Source organism: Triticum aestivum, chromosome 7D, assembly GCF_018294505.1.
Source record: "Triticum aestivum cultivar Chinese Spring chromosome 7D, IWGSC CS RefSeq v2.1, whole genome shotgun sequence".
NCBI lineage: Eukaryota > Viridiplantae > Streptophyta > Magnoliopsida > Poales > Poaceae > Triticum > Triticum aestivum.
This window is the reverse complement of record NC_057814.1, coordinates 598,619,993-598,642,169: the sequence shown is the minus strand read 5'-3', so window position 1 is coordinate 598,642,169 and position 22,177 is coordinate 598,619,993. Positions and strand designations below refer to the sequence as shown.

The following is a 22,177-nucleotide window of genomic DNA, read 5'->3' as shown; positions in this document are numbered from 1 at the left end:
AGAATTGGGGAAAAAGGTTATGCCACTACCGGAAGAGCCCAGAGAAGGAAATTCCCGAGAATCTGAGAAGACCGACCCTGTCAGCAAAAAGGGTGGAGTATATGAGTATTGATGGGACCGTAACAATGCTTCTAAGGGTGGTAGCACCCGAGACCCCGGAGACGATCTATGGATTTTGAGAAGACCCCGACCCTAACCTATTTCTTTCTAGCCTCTCCGAATCTCGAGGACGAGATTCATTTTAAGGGTGGTTGGTTTGTAACATCCCAAAATTCTAAATTTTGGAATGTTATAATAAATAGATAGATTTGATTGATTGTTTGATTGCTTGTGTGAAATTGAGTGAAATTCGAAACTTTTTGAAAGTTAAATGAGAGGGAATAAAAGGACTTTCCCAAACTTTTGTTTTGCATTTTGATCTCCATGAATTCAAATTCTTTTCATCAAAAAACACTGGAGAGAAGATGACATGATTTCTTCCATTTATTTAAATGAAAAGGGGTGTTGAAAATATTTGAATTTCATTTGAAACTATTTTCAAATTCAGAAACTTTAAGCAACTCAATGATTTTCACGAGGATTAAACGACTTCTTCAAAACCAATGAAATATGAGTTAGAAGTTTGAAAGATTTCACATTTAAAACTCCCGTTGAAATTATTTTCAATTTGGAGTTATTTGGGTTTTATTCAAATTATTTTTCTCCAAAAATAAAATATACAGAAATTAGGGTAACACGATTCCCTACAATAGAAAATTGCAGAGAAATAAATTTGAAGTCATTTTGGTATTTTTAAAAGGATTTTTATTGGATTTTATCAGAGCTGTAGCACTGTTTGAATTATTTGAATTTTTGTAGATTTTATTTGACGTTAGAAAAAAGTTCATGCCGTAGAAAATCTTTTTTTGAAAATTTTGATATATAATATGCTCATATTATATTATATTATATTTTGTTTTTCTTTATTCTGTTGTTTGTCAACATTTAAAAAAACTTTCTCCATCGGACCGGGCCAACTGGGCCGAAGCCCAGCCAGCCGGCCCAGCCCAGCCGCAACCGCCTCTCCCGGGAGTCCTCGTCCCACACGGCGCCGGCGAAGCCGTGCCGCCGCCGGACTCGTCACGAGCCGTGCCGCCCCCCCGGGGCTATATATAGCCGGGCCCCGGGCCACGCGCCGCCCCTCTCCCTCCTCTCTTCTCGCCGCCGCCGCCACGAGCCGCATCGCGCCGCCTCCCGATCCGCATCTCACCGCCGCCGCTAGACGCCGCCCGCGCCACCGTAGTCCACCTCGCCGGCTCCGCCGCTTGCTGCGCCACCCCACACCGTCTTCGCCCGTCGCCGCCAACGCCCGCAGCTGTCGCCCAGCTCCTCGCCGACGCCCGCCGCCGCGGGAAGCCGCCGAAGATCTGCCGCCGGTTTTCGACGAAGGACCGCCCGACCTGGTATAAACCGTTGCCCCGGTCCGATCTGGTTCTCTCTCGGTTTTGTTTTAAAAACCCGGTTTAGTTTTTTTGTTAGAGCTATTCAAAGAACGTTCTCTGTTTAGAACTAGTTAGCGAACGTTCATTATTTAGTCTTTTCTTTTTCTGTTAGTTTTAGTCAGGCACCTATCCGTAATTAGTTTCTTTACCATTTAGCCCCTGATCTTCAAACCTTCGTTACTTTTTACTCGTTTATCCAAATCCAACGAAACCAACGCCCACTTCTTCGTTATGATCTCCTCTTTCCAGTAAAACAACTTAAACATGTTTTTGAAAGTTTTAAAATTTGATTTCAAACAGATTTGTATTTGAACTTCGTTTGATCGTAACTTGAGTTTCGTAGCTCCGTTTGAGTTGATTCCTTTTGCAAATCGAAGCTCTTGCCCTAAACTTTTTGATAAGGCAAAATTCACATAATTTTGGTGCTGTTAGGAATTGTTTTATGATGCAAGAGTTATTTGTTTGGTTTTGATGTTTTCCGAGATCTTTTCTTCGATTCTTTTGCATGATTGCTTATGTGTGGTTACTATTGAATGCTTATGATAGATTGACCGGAGTGTGACGAGTAGAACTATCAGGAGTTATGAGTGCGAATCATCTTCATCAACAGTACAAGGCAAGTTCACACTTTGATCATATACCTATTACTACCCAGTTTTTGTGCATTAGTTTCAACCCTCAAACATTGCATGGTTAGGAATTGATAACATGTGGGTTTTGGGAAGTAGTTGATGAGGTAGGAACCTATTGTCCTGCATTCAAACCTTGGGAGTTACTACTACGTTATGCTTATACTGCTATGCTATGCTCGTAGACGTGGATTGGGTTTGAGTGTATCCATGACAGATGTGAGATTATTATTTAGTGGTTAACTTAAGGTGGCTACTTTAATACACATCTGGGTGGAATGGTAGGGGCACCCTGGAGCACCCAGTGGTTTGCCCGGGCACCTGGAGAACCCAGTGCTTGCCCAAGGGGATTCCGGAGGACCCGTGTGATCACCCTATGGAATGCCACCCAGGCTCAAAGGGATCATAAGATTATTCATGCTAGAAACTTCCGTGTGCAGCCACAAGCCAATATGGGCTCTGACATAGTTGAGTAAGTTGCGTGAAGCTCTTGAAGAGGTAGACTAGCAGATGTAGTGGGTTGTAGGTGGTACTGTCTATCTAGAGTAGAGAGTTAATGCTTCAGAAAGACTGTGTCTTGAATCTCCGACCATGGATGTATTCGAGTCTTGTGGGGAAAAGTGCGCAAACCTCTACAGAGTGTATAAACTAATCATGGTTAGCCGTGTCCCCGGTTATGGACATCTTGAATATCTAGTTGTTGAATTATCCTGTTGATCTCATCAGTTTACTTAATTAATTTGTGGGGTTATAACTATTATTTTGGGATTGAGTTGGGGGAACCTTCTCAATATTTATCAATCAACTTTGTAGTTAAATGAAATATATTCCTTTGCAGTAGGGAAAAATTGGCTTTTCGCAAAAACATGATAACCATAGAGCCTCCACCAGCCAAATATGCATGTAGTAGTAGTCATTTTTCAGCATTGCTCTATGGTGTGAATTTGCCAGTACATTCAATGTACCGACCCTTTGAGGCTGCAACGTCTCATGTTGCAGGATATCTTACGACGAGTAAGTGATACGTTAGGGTTACGATTTCTACACTCAACTTTGCCGTTGGTGTTGATGAGAATCCACAACCTTGTTGTTACTTCCGCTATTTGGATTGAGGTAATAGTATTTACGTTACTTTATACATGTGATTTACCTCTGTTATAAATCCTCGAGTACTGTGTGTGTCAGCATACCGATCCAGGGATGACACTTAAGCACAGAGACTTGACCGTCTGAGGTCGGGTCGCTACAACAGGGCTACAAATGGGATTGCTTCGGAACAAACACTACAAAATCTACTCTATTTAGTGATAAAAACCTTGTTGACGAAATAGGAAACGTTGCCTAAGATCATTTTCCGCGACGGTCAACTGTCACCAGATGTTTTCATATGGGGGCAGCGCCCTCGGCAACCTCAGCGACGTTCCGGCCTGATTTTTGGTGACACTTTTGGGTGTCACTAGGCATGTCCATTTTGTGGGACGATTCGTAGTGTCACAGAAAATGTTCGGCGGGTTAGAAAAATGATTAAAAAATGTTGTGTTGGTGTTCAGAATGTAGTACCTTATGAATTCTGCTATGACAGAGTTTATAACATATTAGAATCAAATCTAATGGATGTTAGTTGAGATGTTCGGCGCGTTGGGAAAGGATAAAAAACTGGTGTGATGGGCTTGAAAATAAAGTTTAATTCTGGTCATCAAACATGTTAATCAAATCGTCAAAATTGTAGCAACGACGAGCGCTCAACATGTTTAGCATGCAATTAATATCATAACAAATATGAATGTCTATCCGGCTCAAAAAAAAAAGAATGTGTATGTTAATCACATAATTAATCTTTAATTTATATCATGCATAATATTTTTTTGAACACGGTACAATCGAAGTCCTAATATCAAACTGCAATTAATTGCCTTCCTAATATTAACGTGTACTAGTCCCTATAAAGAAAAGGAAAAGAAAAAAGAAGACGAAAAAACTAGAGTCCCGACCCTAGCGGCACTGCAATCTCTCGCTTGGTACGCCTTCGGTACGGAGCGGCGGCTGCCTGCTATACTCCCCTTAAAACCCCACGGGGACAGATCCCTAATTCTCAACATATTACAGGTTTGGTCGCCACCGATCGCCCACAGCTGCCGGTTCCCCAGTCGATCGAACTCAATCATGGCCAAAGGTTCGTGCCACACAATCCCCACAAGAAACAGCCACCGCTTCCTGTTACGGGTAAGATTCGTGCCGCTTGAGGTTGGCCCTCTGTTGGCGACGACCGTCGTGGCTGGATGCAAATGCGTTGCGTATTCTCATGGAAGCGGCATCATTCTGGTTCTCAGTGTGTTGGCTGAGTACCCCGTCATAGAGAGCGCTGCCAAGATGTCCACGCACATGGTTTTACTCGACAAAACCGGCTCACCGGCGCCTTCCGTGCGGACAGTGGGATTCAACAGCGCGCCCATCCCTACGTTCACGGAAAAAGGAGCGGCGTACATCCTGCTGGTAGAGAGGGATGATCTCATGGCCAACTGTGTGGTGGACGACTACTTCCAGGTGCTGTGCTCCGTTGACATCAGCTGGGAAAAAAACCTGGACACCTCCGGCTCCACCGCCGGGTCTGGGTCATGATCTGGCCATCATGCTTGGTAAACAAGACCTCACTGATGTTTCCTTTGACGTCGGCGGGGAGAGCTTCAACGCACATCGCTTGGTGCTCGCGGCCCGATCGCCCGTCTTAAGAGCGCAACTCTATGGCCCGATGGCCGAAAGCAAGATGACTTCGATCACCATCCAAGACATGGAGGCCTCCACCTTCCGATCTTTCCTCCATTACATGTATCATGGTTCGCTACCCGATGCCGGCGAAAATGATGGTAGTCGCCATGTTGATAGGCGTCTGCTTGTAGCCGCTGATTTCACGTCCACCATGGCACAGTACCAGCATCTGCTTGTAGCCGCTGATAGGTATGGGATGGAGGAGCTGAAGATGATCTGTGAGGACAAGCTATGCGGCAACGGTATCACCATAGACAGTGTGGTCTCAATGTTGGAGCTCGCGGAGGACCACGTCTGCCCCAAACTCAAAGCTCGGTGCTTTGATTTCCTTGCCGATGGTGACAATTTCAAGATGGTTGCGACGTCTGGTGAGTACCTCCATTTGATGCAGAGTTTCCCGACCCTCTTGGTCGAAGCGCGGGAGTGGTTCAAGATTGCACGTGAAAAAACGACCATCATGAAACCTCCTCCTCAGAAGAAGACTAGAGTAAACTCGAGTATGGCTGAATAACGATGGAATTAATGGTGATACATAAATGTTGGTAATTACAAGCCTGTTACACTGGCATGCCCTTCATCGACTACATCATGTGTGCTTAATTAGTAGTTGCAGAAGAATACTCCTTGCCTAGCTTACCTATCATTATTTCAAGTTCTTGTTGGATATTCGTAATGTTGGGTATTTCTTTTGAGCTACGACGGCAAGTTTGAATGATATTATAGGCTGTATGTTGCTACAATTGTGTGAAATTCCCTACTTTTTTTGTGCATGTTGATAGTCTCGAGAATCTTGTCTATATTCTTTTGAGCGCTGGCAGCAAGTTGAGTGAAACTGTATGGGGATTCGAACTGTATGTGGTCGCACAACTAGAATACATAACCGTATTAACCAGAATATGTCGGATTAGTTCGCTATGCTTGCAGTACAAAGGATAATAACTAAAGTACATGGTGATTTATGCTTCCATTGCCTACAGTACTTATCGTTCTTGCTCAAGGTTTAAGATTTTGATGGCATTCCCGTTAGCGTTAGGTTTAAGATTTTGATGCAATTCCCGTTAGCTGAAGCAAGCTGGAATTGTGTGCTCGCTTTCAGAACATATGATAGCAGAGCTACATATACAGTATTCTTTTCTGTATGTAGTCAACAAATTGTAGTATGTAGTTATTTTCTTTCATTTGGGATAAAGTTCAGTTTGGATGCTCATGCAACTAACATCAAGCTATTGAGTCCCTGTGATGAGCAACGCTTATTTTGTAAAGTCATAGCAATATCTTCGTATGCTATTCCACTTTTCTCATTTTGTTTGTTAAAATATGCCAGTGTTTCAAGAAATGATAGTAACATTCCGCAACTACGCTTCGACGCCATGGTGGACTGAATTGAGTGCATGCAAGATGAGCCTTTAGCGGGCCCAAACAACTTTCCTAGATTATGAAAACAAGTTCTCCTTGAATAAGATTTCTAGTGTAACAACCTAAAGCAGTGTAACCCAGGGGTAAACCGGCGCTCCCTGTGTCACCCCCCCCCCCCCCCCTCGCGACACAGAAGCGAAACCTAGCTGCCGCCAAAAAAGTTCCTTCCGGGCCATCTCTGGCCGCCGCTGCCGCCGGCCTCTGCTGCGGTGTATGCGCTGCTATGCTATGAGCTCCTCGGCATGGTTTCCTTTCGGCTCGATGAGGCGGTCCAACCTCTATGTGATGTTGTTGACTCCATGCGAGGTTGGATGCTACAAATTGGGAGCTTTCTGGAGCGAGCTAAGATTGCACTAGGTAGGCTCGCCTTGGTGCCGCCTGTGTTGCAAACATCTCATGTATCCCGCCCTCTCGTTGTGGCTGATATCGGCTTTGTGGACAAGAGGGGCGTGGGGCTTCATGGCCATTTAACGCCTCATGCTAGGGCCTGGACATCGTCGTCTGTCAGAGGGTCTGACAATCCATGTGGTCATGGCTCCTGTATTGCAGATCGGGCCCGAGCTTCTAAAGCTGTGTGGGGAATCGGCTCTGCCTTAATCCGCTGGGCAACTGAAGGTCAATTCCCTCAAGATCTCGGCTGAGGCTTTACCGGCCACGCCACCACTAGAGCCCATCCTAACCATCAGCTTCGAGGAGAACTGTTGTTTGGATGTTGCAGTCCCTCACTCACCCGAGTCCATCGGGTATGTGGTTCCTATAGGTGATGTGGTTGTTGGATCTAGAGTGTTCGCACATGTGCCCGAAGCTCTCTTCGCTAAAGAGATTTGAGATTTCCTCGCTACTTTGGATGCTGCTAACCTAGTATATGTCAAAAGGAGAGCAACCCACTGTGCACGGTATGCAACCGTCGCACACCAATCCGGAACACAACGACTCGGATTTAACTACCAACCGAGTAAATAGAGAGCACATGGACAAGGCATCAATCGGTGACAGAAGTCGATCGGGCATGACGCCCGCTTCCAGCGGGTAAAATTTCGGACGATGCCCCTAGAGCAGGAAATGTCCATGCAGCGACGAGGCATAAGATGCGTGTGCCAGTGGGAGGGGGTGGAACGCGAACATGGCCAATGGGTCATGGACCTCTGAAGCCGTGGGGCATACCGATGGGTCATGGAGGTCTAAAGCCACGGGGCAGCAAGGAACGAACCGACAGATCAGATGGTGGGAAGGCCGCCAAGAAGGCAGAAGGGTTGCCTTCAATCTATCGGATGACGCGAGGGGCATGCGAGGCCGTAGGTGTCCTCAGGAGGTAGGTACTTCAACATATCCTTTAAAGGAGTAATTACAACCTCTTCACCGAGAACTGGTCCCATGTAGGCTGTTTGTTTTTTTTAGAGAAAATTCATTAGCTCAACTTTATAGATTAACCCATCACGACAAATGCCATCCCACAAATGACAAGCAGGTTCGAGAACAAAATAAAGGCACAACAGGCTTGATACAAACCAAAGGAACAATCCGCGGGAATGACAGGTAGGCCTCCCAAAATCATAGAGAAGGGTAACTAGCTAGGCAGGGCCACATAAGAACACTGGGTGAGGGCGATGGCATTCACATAAATCTAGGAGATCATCATCGAGTTGGCGTTGACATCCACATCTTTAACGAGTGGAATCCACTGTTGTAGGTGAGCAATCATTTTGAATAAGCAACCACCTGCTTTGTTAGGGAAAATATGTTCGACGATAAACTTGTTACGAGTCGTCCATAAAGCCGAACACAATGTTGCAAAAGCAGACCAAAAGCACGATAAATTCCCTGGGTAATTAGCTAAAAGTGCAAACAAATTTGTAGCAGCAGCATGGTCCTCTGGCCAGTCTGTAACTATTGCACTTGTCAGTCTGTACGGCGGCACGATCGACACAAAAGTTGATCAATTTTCCAGTAATCTCGTTTGGCACCACTCATTTCATTTCATTTGGTAGAAAGGAAATGAAATCTCTGTTAGGGTTTCCTTTGGTCGAAATGAAAATCCAAATGCAAAAAACATGTTTGGCTGCTACAAGTATTTATAAATTGAAATGACTCCCATATCATGTTTGGTTCCCAATTTGGCAAGAATTGATAGACCCACACATGGTTTAGTTTCAAAACGAGCTTCATAATACACAAATGTCGTCTTTCCAAAATTTAAAATCCATGCCAACATGAAACAAGTTGCGACAGACAATCTTTCATATAATTAAGAAGCAGCTCCATATAGCACAAATCCGCAGTCATATTCAATTCCCATACCAATATGGGTTGACAGCAACCGAAATGCCAGTGAGGCCATCTTGTTGTCACACCACTGCTGCATTTGGATGGCGGCTCTGCGTCGGCGAGGCACCACGACTTGACCCTCGCCTCTGAACACAACCAAGCAGTCACATGCCTCCCCAGTAAAAAAGAACCTTGTCGGATCACGGGTTCCGGCAAAACCTTCAAGGTACGAACACTGGGGTGCGCACGAAGATCTCTCTCTTCCTCGATGGCTCGCTCGCTCAAGGATCTCACAGCCTAGCTCGACGAACTCAAAGAACAGAGAGACACAAGATTTATACTGGTTCGGGCCACCGTTGTGGTGTAATACCCTACTCTAGTGTGGTGTGGTGGATTGCCTCTTGGGCTGGGGATGAACAGTTACAAGGGAAGAACAGCCTCCTGAGGAGAGGTGTTCTTGTGCTCGGTGAGCTGGTGAGTGTGAGGATGGAATGGATCCCGTCCCAGATGAGTTCCTACTGTGGTGGCTAGTCCTATTTATAGAGGCCCCGGTCCTCTTCCCAAATATTGAGCGGGAAGGGATCCCACAACGGCCAAGTTTGAAGGGGGATAGCTAGTACAGCTTATCCTGACAAAAATAGTCTTCGCCTGCCAAAGGCTCTGGTGGTGACGCCGTCTTGGGCTCCATGGTGACCTCCGTCCTGCCGTCCTGCTGGTCTTGGTCTCGTTGCACCGATATGGAAACCTTTGCCTGATGCCTCGGGACTCCTCGCATGCGCTTGCCGCTTTAGCACCAAAGAGGAAACAAGGACACTGCGCGCACGGGCGCCCGCCTAGCACCCGCCTGGTCTTGGTCGTCATGGCTTACGTCATTGGAACCTCGCGAGGTTCCCTTGCCTTGATCTCTCTGCCCCTCGCGAGCCAGCCTGGTGAGGCCGCCCCTGAGGAGGTCTTGTGTCGTCCGCCTCGCGAGGGTCTTGGGTGTTTGCTGGTGAAGATGGGTCGTACGGGCCCGCTGGTGGAGCCACACCGTGGGCCGCAGGCAGGCAAGTCTGGGGACTCCCGTTCCCAGAATGCCGACAGTAGCCCCCGGGCCCAAGGCGCGCTCTGACTTGGCTTCGTGGCGAAGCCAAAGGGCAAGTGCGAAGTGCCGCGGGCCCCAACAGCCTGCGGCCTTGGTCGACGCGTGGTGATGGGTTGGACGTGGGCATCTCCACTTCCCCACGCTGCCTCGGCAACTGCCTGACATGACGAGTCCCTGCTGCATGCAAAAAAGGGTTATCATTACCTGCGATCGTGGAGGCCGGCGGTTGGCCTCCCTCTGGCTATAAATGGGGGGGAGGGGCGGAGCCCCCGTTGCCCATCTCTTCCCGTTCCGCTCGCTTCTTCTTCCTCGCTCCATTGCCAGTAGCGACACCCATGGCGCCGATTCGGAGGTTCTCGTCCGCAGACAAGGGAAAGACCCCCCTCGACGAGCCCGAGCCCCTTCCGCCGAAGAAGAGGCTGGCTCACCATCGTGGCGCGGTCGTGAGGCTCGAGGTGTCGAGCCCTTGGTGCGAGCAGCCACCTCCCGGGTATCCGCTGCCCCTGCACGCCCACGCAGAGGGCTCCGAAGGAAGAGACAGCGAGCGGCGCCGCCCACGGCGTGGCCGTGGGTGCCACGCCGCGGTGACGCATGCTGTCGCCTCAGGAGGCCACGCCATGGACTCCTCGCGCGAGTTCGTGATGTGGGCGGCGATGCCCCCGCGCACTTGGATTCGCTTCCCGCAGTTCTTCTCCACCGAGATGCCGCCGAGGGCCCCCCTCGAGCTTTGGCTGCAGCATGCCGACTGCGACGCCTCGGCGACGGGAGCGGAGGTTGAAGCCGTCTCCCCGGGCAAGATCTTCATGACCCGCGGCTGGGGTGAGGTTGCTCGGATCTGCCGCTCAGAAGGCGCCTTTGCCATCCACTTTGAGTACGATGGCGCCTCCACCATATTCTTCAAGGTCTTTGACGAGGAAGGCCGCTGCCTAGAGTGCTGCCCAGGAGGGGGTCATCAGGATGGTGAAGCAGCCAGCGCTGAACCTGCTCTTGGTTCTGCCTGCAGCTCCTCCAGCAGTAGTGGCGGCGCTTGGGAGTCCAGCGACTCTCCCGAGCCTTACGAGACCCCGGAGACAAGCGACGACAGCTACGTGCCCCCGAGCTCTCTCCGCGCTCGGAGCAGGGCCTTAGCGTCCAGCCGCCGCCGTTGCTGATCTGGATGGGGTTGGCGCCGGCCTCCGGTGGCCCACTGTTGATGATGGCATCGGCGATCGTAGCTAGGGCTTCTTTTCCCTCTTGTTCCCTGCGAGGAATCGAGACGAGCCCCGTGTGTTGGGGAACGTAGTAATTTCAAAAATTTCCTACGCACATGCAAGATCATGGTGATGCATAGCAACGAGAGGGGAGAGTGTTGTCCACGTACCCTCGTAGACCGAAAGCGGAAGCGTTAACACAACGCGGTTGATGTAGTCGTACGTCTTCACGATCCGACCAATCAAGTACCGAACGCACGACACCTCCGAGTTCAGCACACGTTCAGCTCGATGACGTCCCTCGAACTCCGATCCAGCCGAGTGTTGAGGGAGAGTTTCGTCAGCACGACGGCGTGGTGACGATGATGATGTTCTACCGACGCAGGGCTTCACGTAAGCACCGCTACGATATTATCGAGGTGTAATATGGTGGAGGAGGGCACCACACACGGCTAAGAGATCAATAGATCAATTGTTGTGTCTATGGGGTGCCCCCCTGCCCCCGTATATAAAGGAGCAAGGGGGAGGCGGCCGGCCAAGGGGAGAGGCGCGCCAAGGGGGGAATCCTACTCCCATCGGGAGTAGGACTCCTCCTTTCCTTGTTGGAGTAGGAAAAGGGAAGGGAGAAGGAGAAAGAAGGAAGGGGGCGCCCCCCCTCCCTAGTCCAATTCGGATTAGTCCATGGGGAGGGGTGCGGCCTCCCTTTGGGGCCTTTCTCTCCTTTCCCGTATGGCCCATTAAGGCCCAATACGAATTCCCGTAACTCTCCGGTACTCCGAAAAATACCCGAATCACTCGGAACCTTTCCGATGTCCGAATATAGTCGTCCAATATATCGATCTTTACGTCTCGACCATTTCGAGACTCCTCGTCATGTCCCCGATCTCATCCGGGACTCCGAACTACTTCGGTACATCAAAACATATAAACTCATAATATAACTGTCATCGTAACGTTAAGCGTGCGGACCCTACGGGTTCGAGAACTATGTAGACATGACCGAGACACCTCTCCGGTCAATAACCAATAGCGGAACCTGGATGCTCATATTGGTTCCCACATATTCTACGAAGATCTTTATCGGTCAGACCGCATAACAACATACGTTGTTCCCTTTGTCATCGGTATGTTACTTGCCCGAGATTCGATCGTCGGTATCTCGATACCTAGTTCAATCTCGTTACCGGCAAGTCTCTTTACTCGTTCCGTAATACATCATCCCGCAACTAACTCATTAGTTACAATGCTTGCAAGGCTTATAGTGATGTGCATTACTGAGTGGGCCCAGAGATACCTCTCCGACAATCGGAGTGACAAATCCTAATCTCGAAATACGCCAACCCAACAAGTACCTTCGGAGACACCTGTAGAGCACCTTTATAATCACCCAGTTACGTTGTGACGTTTGGTAGCACACAAAGTGTTCCTCCGGTAAACGGGAGTTGCATAATCTCATAGTCATAGGAACATGTATAAGTCATGAAGAAAGCAATAGCAACATACTAAACGATCGAGTGCTAAGCTAACGGAATGGGTCAAGTCAATCACGTCATTCTCCTAATGAGTGATCCCGTTAATCAAATGACAACTCATGTCTATGGCTAGGAAACATAACCATCTTTGATTAACGAGCTAGTCAAGTAGAGGCATACTAGTGACACTCTGTTTGTCTATGTATTCACACATGTATTATGTTTCCGGTTAATACAATTCTAGCATGAATAATAAACATTTATCATGATATAAGGAAATAAATAATACTTTATTATTGCCTCTAGGGCATATTTCCTTCAGTCTCCCACTTGCACTAGAGTCAATAATCTAGTTCACATCGCCATGTGATTTAACATCAATAATTCACATCACCATGTGATTAACACCCATAGTTCACATTGTCATGTGACCAACACCCAAAGGGTTTACTAGAGTCAATAATCTAGTTCACATCGCTATGTGATTAACACCCAAAGAGTACTAAGGTGTGATCATGTTTTGATTGTGAGATAATTTTAGTCAACGGGTCTGTCACATTCAGATCCGTAAGTATTTTGCAAATTTCTATGTCTACAATGCTCTGCACGGAGCTACTCTAGCTAATTGCTCCCACTTTCAATATGTATCTAGACCGAGACTTAGAGTCATCTAGATTAGTGTCAAAACTTGCATCGACGTAACCCTTTACGACGAACCTTTTGTCACTTCCATAATCGAGAAACATATCCTTATTCCACTAAGGATAATTTTGACCGCTGTCCAGTGATCTACTCCTAGATCACTATTGTACTCCCTTGCCAAAATCAGTGTAGGGTATACAATAGATCTGGTACACAGCATGGCATACTTTATAGAACCTATGGCCAAGGCATAGGGAATGACTTTCATTCTCTTTCTATCTTCTGCCGTGGTCGGGCTTTGAGTCTTACTCAATTTCACACCTTGTAACACAGGCAAGAACTCTTTCTTTGACTGTTCTATTTTGAACTACTTCAAAATCTTGTTAAGGTATGTACTCATTGAAAAAACTTATCAAGCGTCTTGATCTATCTCTATAGATCTTGATGCTCAATATGTAAGCAGCTTCACCGAGGTCTTTCTTTGAAAAACTCCTTTCAAACACTCCTTTATGCTTTGCAGAATAATTCTACATTATTTCCGATCAACAATATGTCATTCACATATACTTATCAGAAATGTTGTAGTGCTCCCACTCACTTTCTTGTAAATACAGGCTTCACCGCAAGTCTGTATAAAACTATATCCTTTGATCAACTTATCAAAGCGTATATTCCAACTCCGAGATGCTTGCACCAGTCCATAGATGGATCGCTGGAGCTTGCATATTTTGTTAGCACTTTTAGGATTGACAAAACCTCCTGGTTGCATCATATACAACTCTTCTTTAATAAATCCATTAAGGAATGCAGTTTTGTTTATCCATTTGCCATATTTCATAAAATGCGGCAATTGCTAACATGATTCAGACAGACTTAAGCATCGCTGCGAGTGAGAAATCTCATCGTATTCAACACTTTGAACTTTGTCAAAAACCTTTTCCGACAAGTCTAGCTTTGTAGATAGTAACACTACTATCAGCGTCCATCTTCCTCTTGAAGATCCATTTATTTTTTATGGCTCGCCGATCATTGGGCAAGTCAATCAAAGTCCATACTTTGTTCTCATACATGGATCCCATCTCGGATTTCATGGCCTCAAGCCATTTCGCGGAATCTGGGCTCATCATCGCTTCCTCATAGTTCATAGGTTCGTCATGGTCAAATAACATGACCTCCAGAACAGGATTACCGTACCACTCTGGTGTGGATCTCACTCTGGTTTACCTACGAGGTTTGGTAGTAACTTGATCTGAAGTTACATGATCATCATCATTAACTTCCTCACTAATTGGTGTAGGAGTCACAGGAACAGATTTCTGTGATGAACTACTTTCCAATAAGGGAGCAGGTACAGTTACCTCATCAAGTTCTACTTTCCTCCCACTCACTTCTTTTGAGAGAAACTCCTTCTCTAGAAAGGATCCATACTTAGCAACGAATGTCTTGCCTTCGGATCTGTGATAGAAGGTGTACCCAACTGTTTCCTTTGGGTATCCTATGAAGACACATTTCTCCGATTTGGGTTTGAGCTTATCAGGATGAAACTTTTTCACATAAGCATCGCAACCCCAAACTTTAAGAAACGACAACTTTGGTTTCTTGCCAAACCACAGTTCATAAGATGTCGTCTCAACGGATTTAGATGGTACCCTATTTAACGTGAATGCAGCTGTCTCTAATGCATAACCCCAAAACGATAGTGGTAGATCGGTAAGAGACATCATATATCGCACCATATCTAATAAAGTACGGTTACGATGTTCGGACACACCATTACACTGTGGTGTTCCAGGTGGCGTGAGTAGTGAAACTATTTCACATTGTTTTAACTGAAGGCCAAACTCGTAACTCAAATACTCTTCTCCACGATCAGATCGTAGAAACTTTATTTTCTTGTTACGATGATTTTCCGCTTCACTCTGAAATTATATGAACTTTTCAAATGTTTCAGACTTCTGTTTCATTAAGTAGATATACCCATATCTGCTCAAATCATCTGTGAAGGTCAGAAAATAATGATACCTGCTACGAGCCTCAATATTCATCGGACCACATACATCTGTATGTATGATTCCAACAAATCTGTTGCTCTCTCCATAGTTCCGGAGAACGGTGTTTTAGTCATCTTGCCCATGAGGCACGGTTCGCAAGCATCAAGTGATTCATAATCAAGTGATTCCAAAATCCCATCAGTATGGAGTTTCTTCATGCGCTTTACACCAATATGACCTAAACGGCAGTGCCACAAATAAGTTGCACTATCATTATTAACTTTGCATCTTTTGGCTTCATTATTATGAATATGTGTATCACTACGATCGAGATCCAACAAACCATTTTATTGGGTGTATGACCATAGAAGGTTTTATTCATGTAAACAGAACAACAATTATTCTCTAATTTAAATGAATAACCGTATTGCAACAAACATGATCAAATCATATTCATGCTCAACGCAAACACCAAATAACACTTATTTAGTTTCAACACTAATCCCGAAAGTATAGGGAGTGTGCGATGATGATCATATCAATCTTGGAACTACTTCCAACACACATCGTCACCTCGCCTTTTACTAGTCTCTGTTTATTCTGCAACTCCCGTTTCGAGTTACTACTCTTAGCAACTGAACCAGTATCAAATACCGAGGGGTTGCTATAAACACTAGTAAAGTACACATCAATAACATGTATATCCAATATACCTTTGTTCACTTTGCCATCCTTCTTATCCACCAAATAGTTGGGGTAGTTCCGCTTCCAGTGACCAGTCCCTTTGCAGTAGAAGCACTTAGTCTCAGGCTTAGGACCAGACTTAGGCTTCTTCACTTGAGCAGCAACTTGCTTGCCGTTCTTCTTGAAGTTCCCCTTCTTCCCTTTGCCCTTTTCTTGAAACTAGTGGTCTCGTCAACCATCAACACTTGATGTTTTTCTTGATTTCTACCTTCGTCGATTTCAGCATCACGAAGAGCTCGGGAATTACTTTCGTCATCCCTTGCATACTATAGTTCATCACGAAGTTCTACTAACTTGGTGATGGTGACTAGAGAATTCTGTCAATCACTATTTTATCTGGAAGATTAACTCCCACTTGATTCAAGCGATTGTAGTACCCAGACAATCTGAGCACATGCTCACTGCTTGAGCTATTCTCCTCCATCTTTTAGCTATAGAACTTGTTGGAGACTTCATATCTCTCAACTCGGGTATTTGCTTGAAATATTAACTTCAACTCCTGGAACATCTCATATGGTCCATGACGTTCAAAACGTCTTTGAAGTCCCGATTCTAAGCCGTTAAGCATGGTGCACTAAACTATCAAGTAGTCATCATATTGAGCTAGCCAAACGTTCATAACGTCTGCATCTGCTCCTGCAATAGGTCTGTCACCTAGCGGTGCATCAAGGACATAATTCTTCTGTGCAGCAATGAGGATAATCCTCAGATCACGGATCCAATCCGCATCTTTGCTACTAACATCTTTCAACATAATTTTCTCTAGGAACATATCAAAATAAACACAGGGAAGCAACAACGCGAGCTATTGATCTACAACATAATTTGCAAAATACTATCAGGACTAAGTTCATGATAAATTTAAGTTCAATTAATCATATTACTTAAGAACTCCCACTTAGATAGACATCCCTCTAATCCTCTAAGTGATCACGTGATCCATATCAACTAAACCATGTCCGATCATCACGTGAGATGGAGTAGTTTCAACGGTGAACATCACTATGTTGATCATATCTACTATATGATTCACGCTCGACCTTTCGGTCTCCGTGTTCCGAGGCCATATCTGCATATGCTAGGCTCGTCAAGTTTAACCTGAGTATTCCGCGTGTGCAACTGTTTTGCACCCGTTGTATTTGAACGTAGAGCCTATCACACCCGATCATCACGTGGTGTCTCAGCACGAAGAACTTTCGCAACGGTGCATACTCAGGGAGAACACTTTTATCTTGAAATTTTAGTGAGAGATCATCTTATAATGCTACCGTCAATCAAAGCAAGATAAGATGCATAAAAGATAAACATCACATGCAATCAATATAAGTGATATGATATGGCCATCATCATCTTGTGCTTGTGATCTCCATCTCCGAAGCACCGTCATGATCACCATCGTCACCGGCGCGACACCTTGATCTCCATCGTAGCATCGTTGTCGTCTCGCCAACTATTGCTTTTACGACTATCGCTACCGCTTAGTGATAAAGTAAAACAATTACATGGCGATTGCATTGCATACAATAAAGCGACAACCATATGGCTCCTGCCAGTTGCCGATAACTCGGTTACAAAACATGATCATCTCATACAATAAAATATAGCATCATGTCTTGACCATATCACATCACAACATGCCCTGCAAAAACAAGTTAGACGTCCTCTACTTTGTTGTTGCAAGTTTTACGTGGCTGCTACGGGCTTAGCAAGAACCGTTCTTACCTACGCATCAAAACCACAACGATAGTTTGTCAAGTTGGTGCTGTTTTAACCTTCGCAAGGACCGGGCGTAGCCACACTCGGTTCAACTAAAGTGAGAGAGACAGACACCCGCCAGTCACCTTTAAGCAACGAGTGCTCGCAACGGTGAAACCAGTCTCGCGTAAGCGTACGCGTAATGTCGGTCCGGGCCGCTTCATCTCACAATACCGCTGAACCAAAGTATGACATGCTGGTAAGCAGTATGACTTATATCACCCACATCTCACTTGTGTTCTACTCGTGCATATAACATCAACGCATAAAACCAGGCTCTGATACCACTGTTGGGGAACGTAGTAATTTCAAAAAATTTCCTACGCACACGCAAGATCATGGTGATGCATAGCAACGAGAGGGGAGAGTGTTGTCCACGTACCCTCGTAGACCGAAAGCGGAAGCGTTAACACAACGCGGTTGATGTAGTCGTACGTCTTCACGATCCGACCGATCAAGTACCGAACGCACGGCACCTCCGAGTTCAGCACACGTTCAGCTCGATGACGTCCCTCGAACTCCGATCCAGCCGAGTGTTGAGGGAGAGTTTCGTCAGCACGACGGCGTGGTGACGATGATGATGTTCTACCGACGCAGGGCTTCGCCTAAGCACCGCTACGATATTATCGAGGTGTAATATGGTGGAGGGGGCACCGCACACGGCTAAGAGATCAATAGATCAATTGTTGTGTCTATGGGGTGCCCCCCTGCCCCCGTATATAAAGGAGCAAGGGGGAGGCCGGCCGGCCAAGGGGAGAGGCGCGCCAAGGGGGGAGTCCTACTCCCATCGGGAGTAGGACTCCTCCTTTCCTTGTTGGAGTAGGAAAAGGGAAGGGAGAAGGAGAAAGAAGGAAGGGGGCGCCCCCCTCCCTAGTCCAATTCGGACTAGTCCATGGGGAGGGGTGCGGCCTCCCTTTGGGGCCTTTCTCTCCTTTCCCGTATGGCCCATTAAGGCCCAATACGAATTCCCGTAACTCTCCGGTACTCCGAAAAATACCCGAATCACTCGGAACCTTTTCGATGTCCGAATATAGTCGTCCAATATATCGATCTTTACGTCTCGAACATTTTGAGACTCCTCGTCATGTCCCTAATCTCATCCGGGACTCCGAACTCCTTCGGTACATCAAAACATATAAACTCATAATATAACTGTCATCGTAACGTTAAGCGTGCGGACCCTACGGGTTCGAGAACTATGTAGACATGACCGAGACACCTCTCCGGTCAATAACCAATAGCGGAACCTGGATGCTCATATTGGTTCCCACATATTCTACGAAGATCTTTATCGGTCAGACCGCATAACAACATACGTTGTTCCCTTTGTCATCGGTATGTTACTTGCCCGAGATTCGATCGTCGGTATCTCGATACCTAGTTCAATCTCGTTACCGGCAAGTCTCTTTACTCGTTCCGTAATACATCATCCCGCAACTAACTCATTAGTTACAATGCTTGCAAGGCTTATAGTGATGTGCATTACTGAGTGGGCCCAGAGATACCTCTCCGACAATCGGAGTGACAAATCCTAATCTCGAAATACGCCAACCCAACAAGTACCTTTGGAGACACCTGTAGAGCACCTTTATAATCACCCAGTTACGTTGTGACGTTTGGTAGCACACAAAGTGTTCCTCCGGTAAACGGGAGTTGCATAATCTCATAGTCATAGGAACATGTATAAGTCATGAAGAAAGCAATAGCAACATACTAAACGATCGGGTGCTAAGCTAACGGAATGGGTCAAGTCAATCACATCATTCTCCTAATGAAGTGATCCCGTTAATCAAATGACAACTCATGTCTATGGCTAGGAAACATAGCCATCTTTGATTAACGAGCTAGTCAAGTAGAGGCATACTAGTGACACTCTGTTTGTCTATGTATTCACACATGTATTATGTTTCCGGTTAATACAATTCTAGCATGAATAATAAACATTTATCATGATATAAGGAAATAAATAATACTTTATTATTGCCTCTAGGGCATATTTCCTTCACCGTGCGGCTGTGTAAAGAACTTGTAGTACTTCTGGCCTAATGCAATATAGCCTTTTGCCCAGTGTTGTGGTTGCGTATCCCGCTTGAGCTAGTCGACCCTTTGCGCCCCTCGCAGTAGCGTGGCGCTCTACGCTGACAGGTCCCTGTCCCCAGGCAGGATGCAGCCGTCACTGGTATGCCAGGTCACGATGCCGTGGTTAAGGCCAGGAGGTGAGCGGCCCGAGGTCCGGTGAGAGCTCCCGAGGCGCGATGCTCGGGGGGTCCCCTTTAGCGTGCTAGCAGCTACCCAAAGGCCGAAAGGGGGGCGAGGTTGCCAAAGCGGAAGTGCGTTAGCGAAGGTGGTGAGATCTGCAGCGGCGCGCCTTGCTTCGACCTCGCTCTCCCTCCTTTTCATTCTCGCGGCAACTTAGCACTCTACACCGGCGGGTCCCAGTCCCAGACAGGCTTCAGCCGTCGCTGGGATGCCAGGTCGCGATGCCGTGGTCAAGGCCAGGAGGTGAGCGGCATGGGGTCCGGTGAGAGCTCCCGAGGCGCGATGCTCGAGAGGTCCCCCTTGGCGTGCAAGCAGTTCCCTGAGGCCGAAAAAGAGGGGTTGCGCTGCCGAAGCGAGGCGACGAAAGCTAAACATCCTGTGTAATAGCGTTGGGCTTGACTCGAATGTATGACTTATCTCGTTGATCTTGGTTCGATTCCTTGCACTGCGCCTGTCTCGCGCGTCGACGCCGTAGCGTAGCCAGGTTAGGCCTGCACAAGCTTCTCCCTCTTCTCCCCACTCTTCTATGTGCTCTGCGTCCTCAGGGCCCGGCCTGATACGTCTCCATCGTATCTATAATTTTTGATTGTTCCATGCTATTATATTATCTGATTTGGATGTTTAATGGGCTTTATTATACACTTTTATATTATTTTTGGGACTAACCTATTAACAGGAGGCCCAGCCCAAATTGCTGTTTTTTGCCTATTTCAGTGTTTCGCAGAAAAGGAATATCAAACGGAATCCAAACGGAATGAAACCTTCGGGAGAGTTATTTTTGGAACAAACGCAATCCAGGGGACTTGGAGTGGACGTTAAGAAATCAACAAGGAGGCCACGAGGCAGGGAGGCACGCCTGCCCCCCTGGGCGCGCCCCCACCCTCGTGGGCCCCTCGTAGCTCCACCGACCTACTTCTTCCTCCTATATATACCTACGTACCCCGAAACCATCCAGGAGCACCACGAAACCCTATTTCCACCACCGCAACCTTCTGTACCCGTGATATCCCATCTTGGGGCCTTTTCCGGCGCTCCGCTGGAGGGGGCATTGATCACGGAGGGCTTCTACATCAACACCATAGCCTCTCCGATGATGTGTGAGTAGTTTACCTCAGACCTTCGGGTCCATAGTTATTAGCTAGATGGCTTCTTCTCTCTCTTTGATTCTCAATACAAAGTTCTCCTCGATCTTCTTGGAGATCTATTCGATGTAACTCTTTTTGCGGTATGTTTGTCGAGATCCGATGAATTGCGGGTTTATGATCAAGATTATCTATGAACAATATTTGAATCTCCTCTGAATTCTTTTATGTATGATTTGTTATCTTTGCAAGTCTCTTCGAATTATCAGTTTGGTATGGCCTACTAGATTGATCTATCTTGCAATGGGAGAAGTGCTTAGCTTTGGGTTCAATCTTGCGGTGTTCGATCCCAGTGACAGAAGGGGAACCGATACGTATTGTATTGTTGCCATCGAGGATAAAAAGATGGGGTTTATATCATATGCTTGAGTTATCCCTCTACATCATGTCATCTTGCCTAATGCGTTACTCTGTTCTTATGAACTTAATACTCTAGATGCATGCTGGATAGCGGTCGATGTGTGGAGTAATAGTATTAAATGCAGGCAGGAGTCGGTCTACTTGTCACGGACTTGATGCCTATATACATGATCATGCCTAGATATTCTCATAACTATGCACTTTTCTATCAATTGCTCGACAGTAATTTGTTCACCCACTGTAATACTTATGCTATCTTGAGAGAAGCCACTAGTGAAACCTATGGCCCCCGGGTCTATTTTCCATCATATAAGTTTCCGATCTATTTTATTTTGCGATCCTTACTTTTCAATCTATATCATAAAAATACCAAAAATATTTATCTTATCATCTCTATCAGATCTCACTTTTGCAAGTGGCCTTGAAGGGATTGACAACCCCTTTATCGCGTTGGTTGCAAGGTTCTTATTTGTTTGTGTAGGTACGAGGTACTTGTGTGTGGCCTCCTACTGGATTGATACCTTGCTTCTCAAAAACTGAGGGAAATACTTACACTACTTTGCTGCATCACCCATTCCTCTTCAAGGGAAAACCAACGCATGCTCAAGAGGTAGCATGAAGGATTTCTTGCGCCGTTGCCGGGGAGGCTTACGCCAAGTCAAGTCAAGATTTGATCTCCCGACAACTCACCGATTTCCGGCGCCATTGCCGGGGAGTCTACGCACAAGTCAAGACATACCAAGTACCCATCACAAACACTTATTCCTCGCATTTACATTAGTTGCCATTTGCCTCTCGTTTTCCTCTCCCCCACTTCACCCTTGCCGTTTTATTCACCCTTCTTAGGTTCGTCTTTTTCGTTTGCTTGGATGTCTTACTTGGCTCGTTTGCTCGTTTGGTTGGAATAGTTGTTTATTTATTGCTAAACAGAGAACCTAAGATCTATGGATCCTCATCCGCTTGATAATCTTTTTAAGAGAT

At 46.4% G+C, this 22,177-nt stretch overlaps 1 protein-coding gene across 1 annotated transcript; it reads left to right on the top strand.

Moving 5' to 3' along the window:
- The first annotated feature begins 4,273 nt into the window (after positions 1–4,273).
- Positions 4,274–5,435, top strand: LOC123165335 (BTB/POZ and MATH domain-containing protein 1-like). Its single transcript, XM_044582965.1, has 2 exons — positions 4,274–4,590; positions 4,655–5,435. The coding sequence occupies exons 1-2, from the start codon at positions 4,274–4,276 to the stop codon at positions 5,385–5,387; spliced, it is 1,050 nt and encodes a 349-aa protein (XP_044438900.1). The 3' UTR covers positions 5,388–5,435.
- Positions 5,436–22,177: the final 16,742 nt, after the last annotated feature.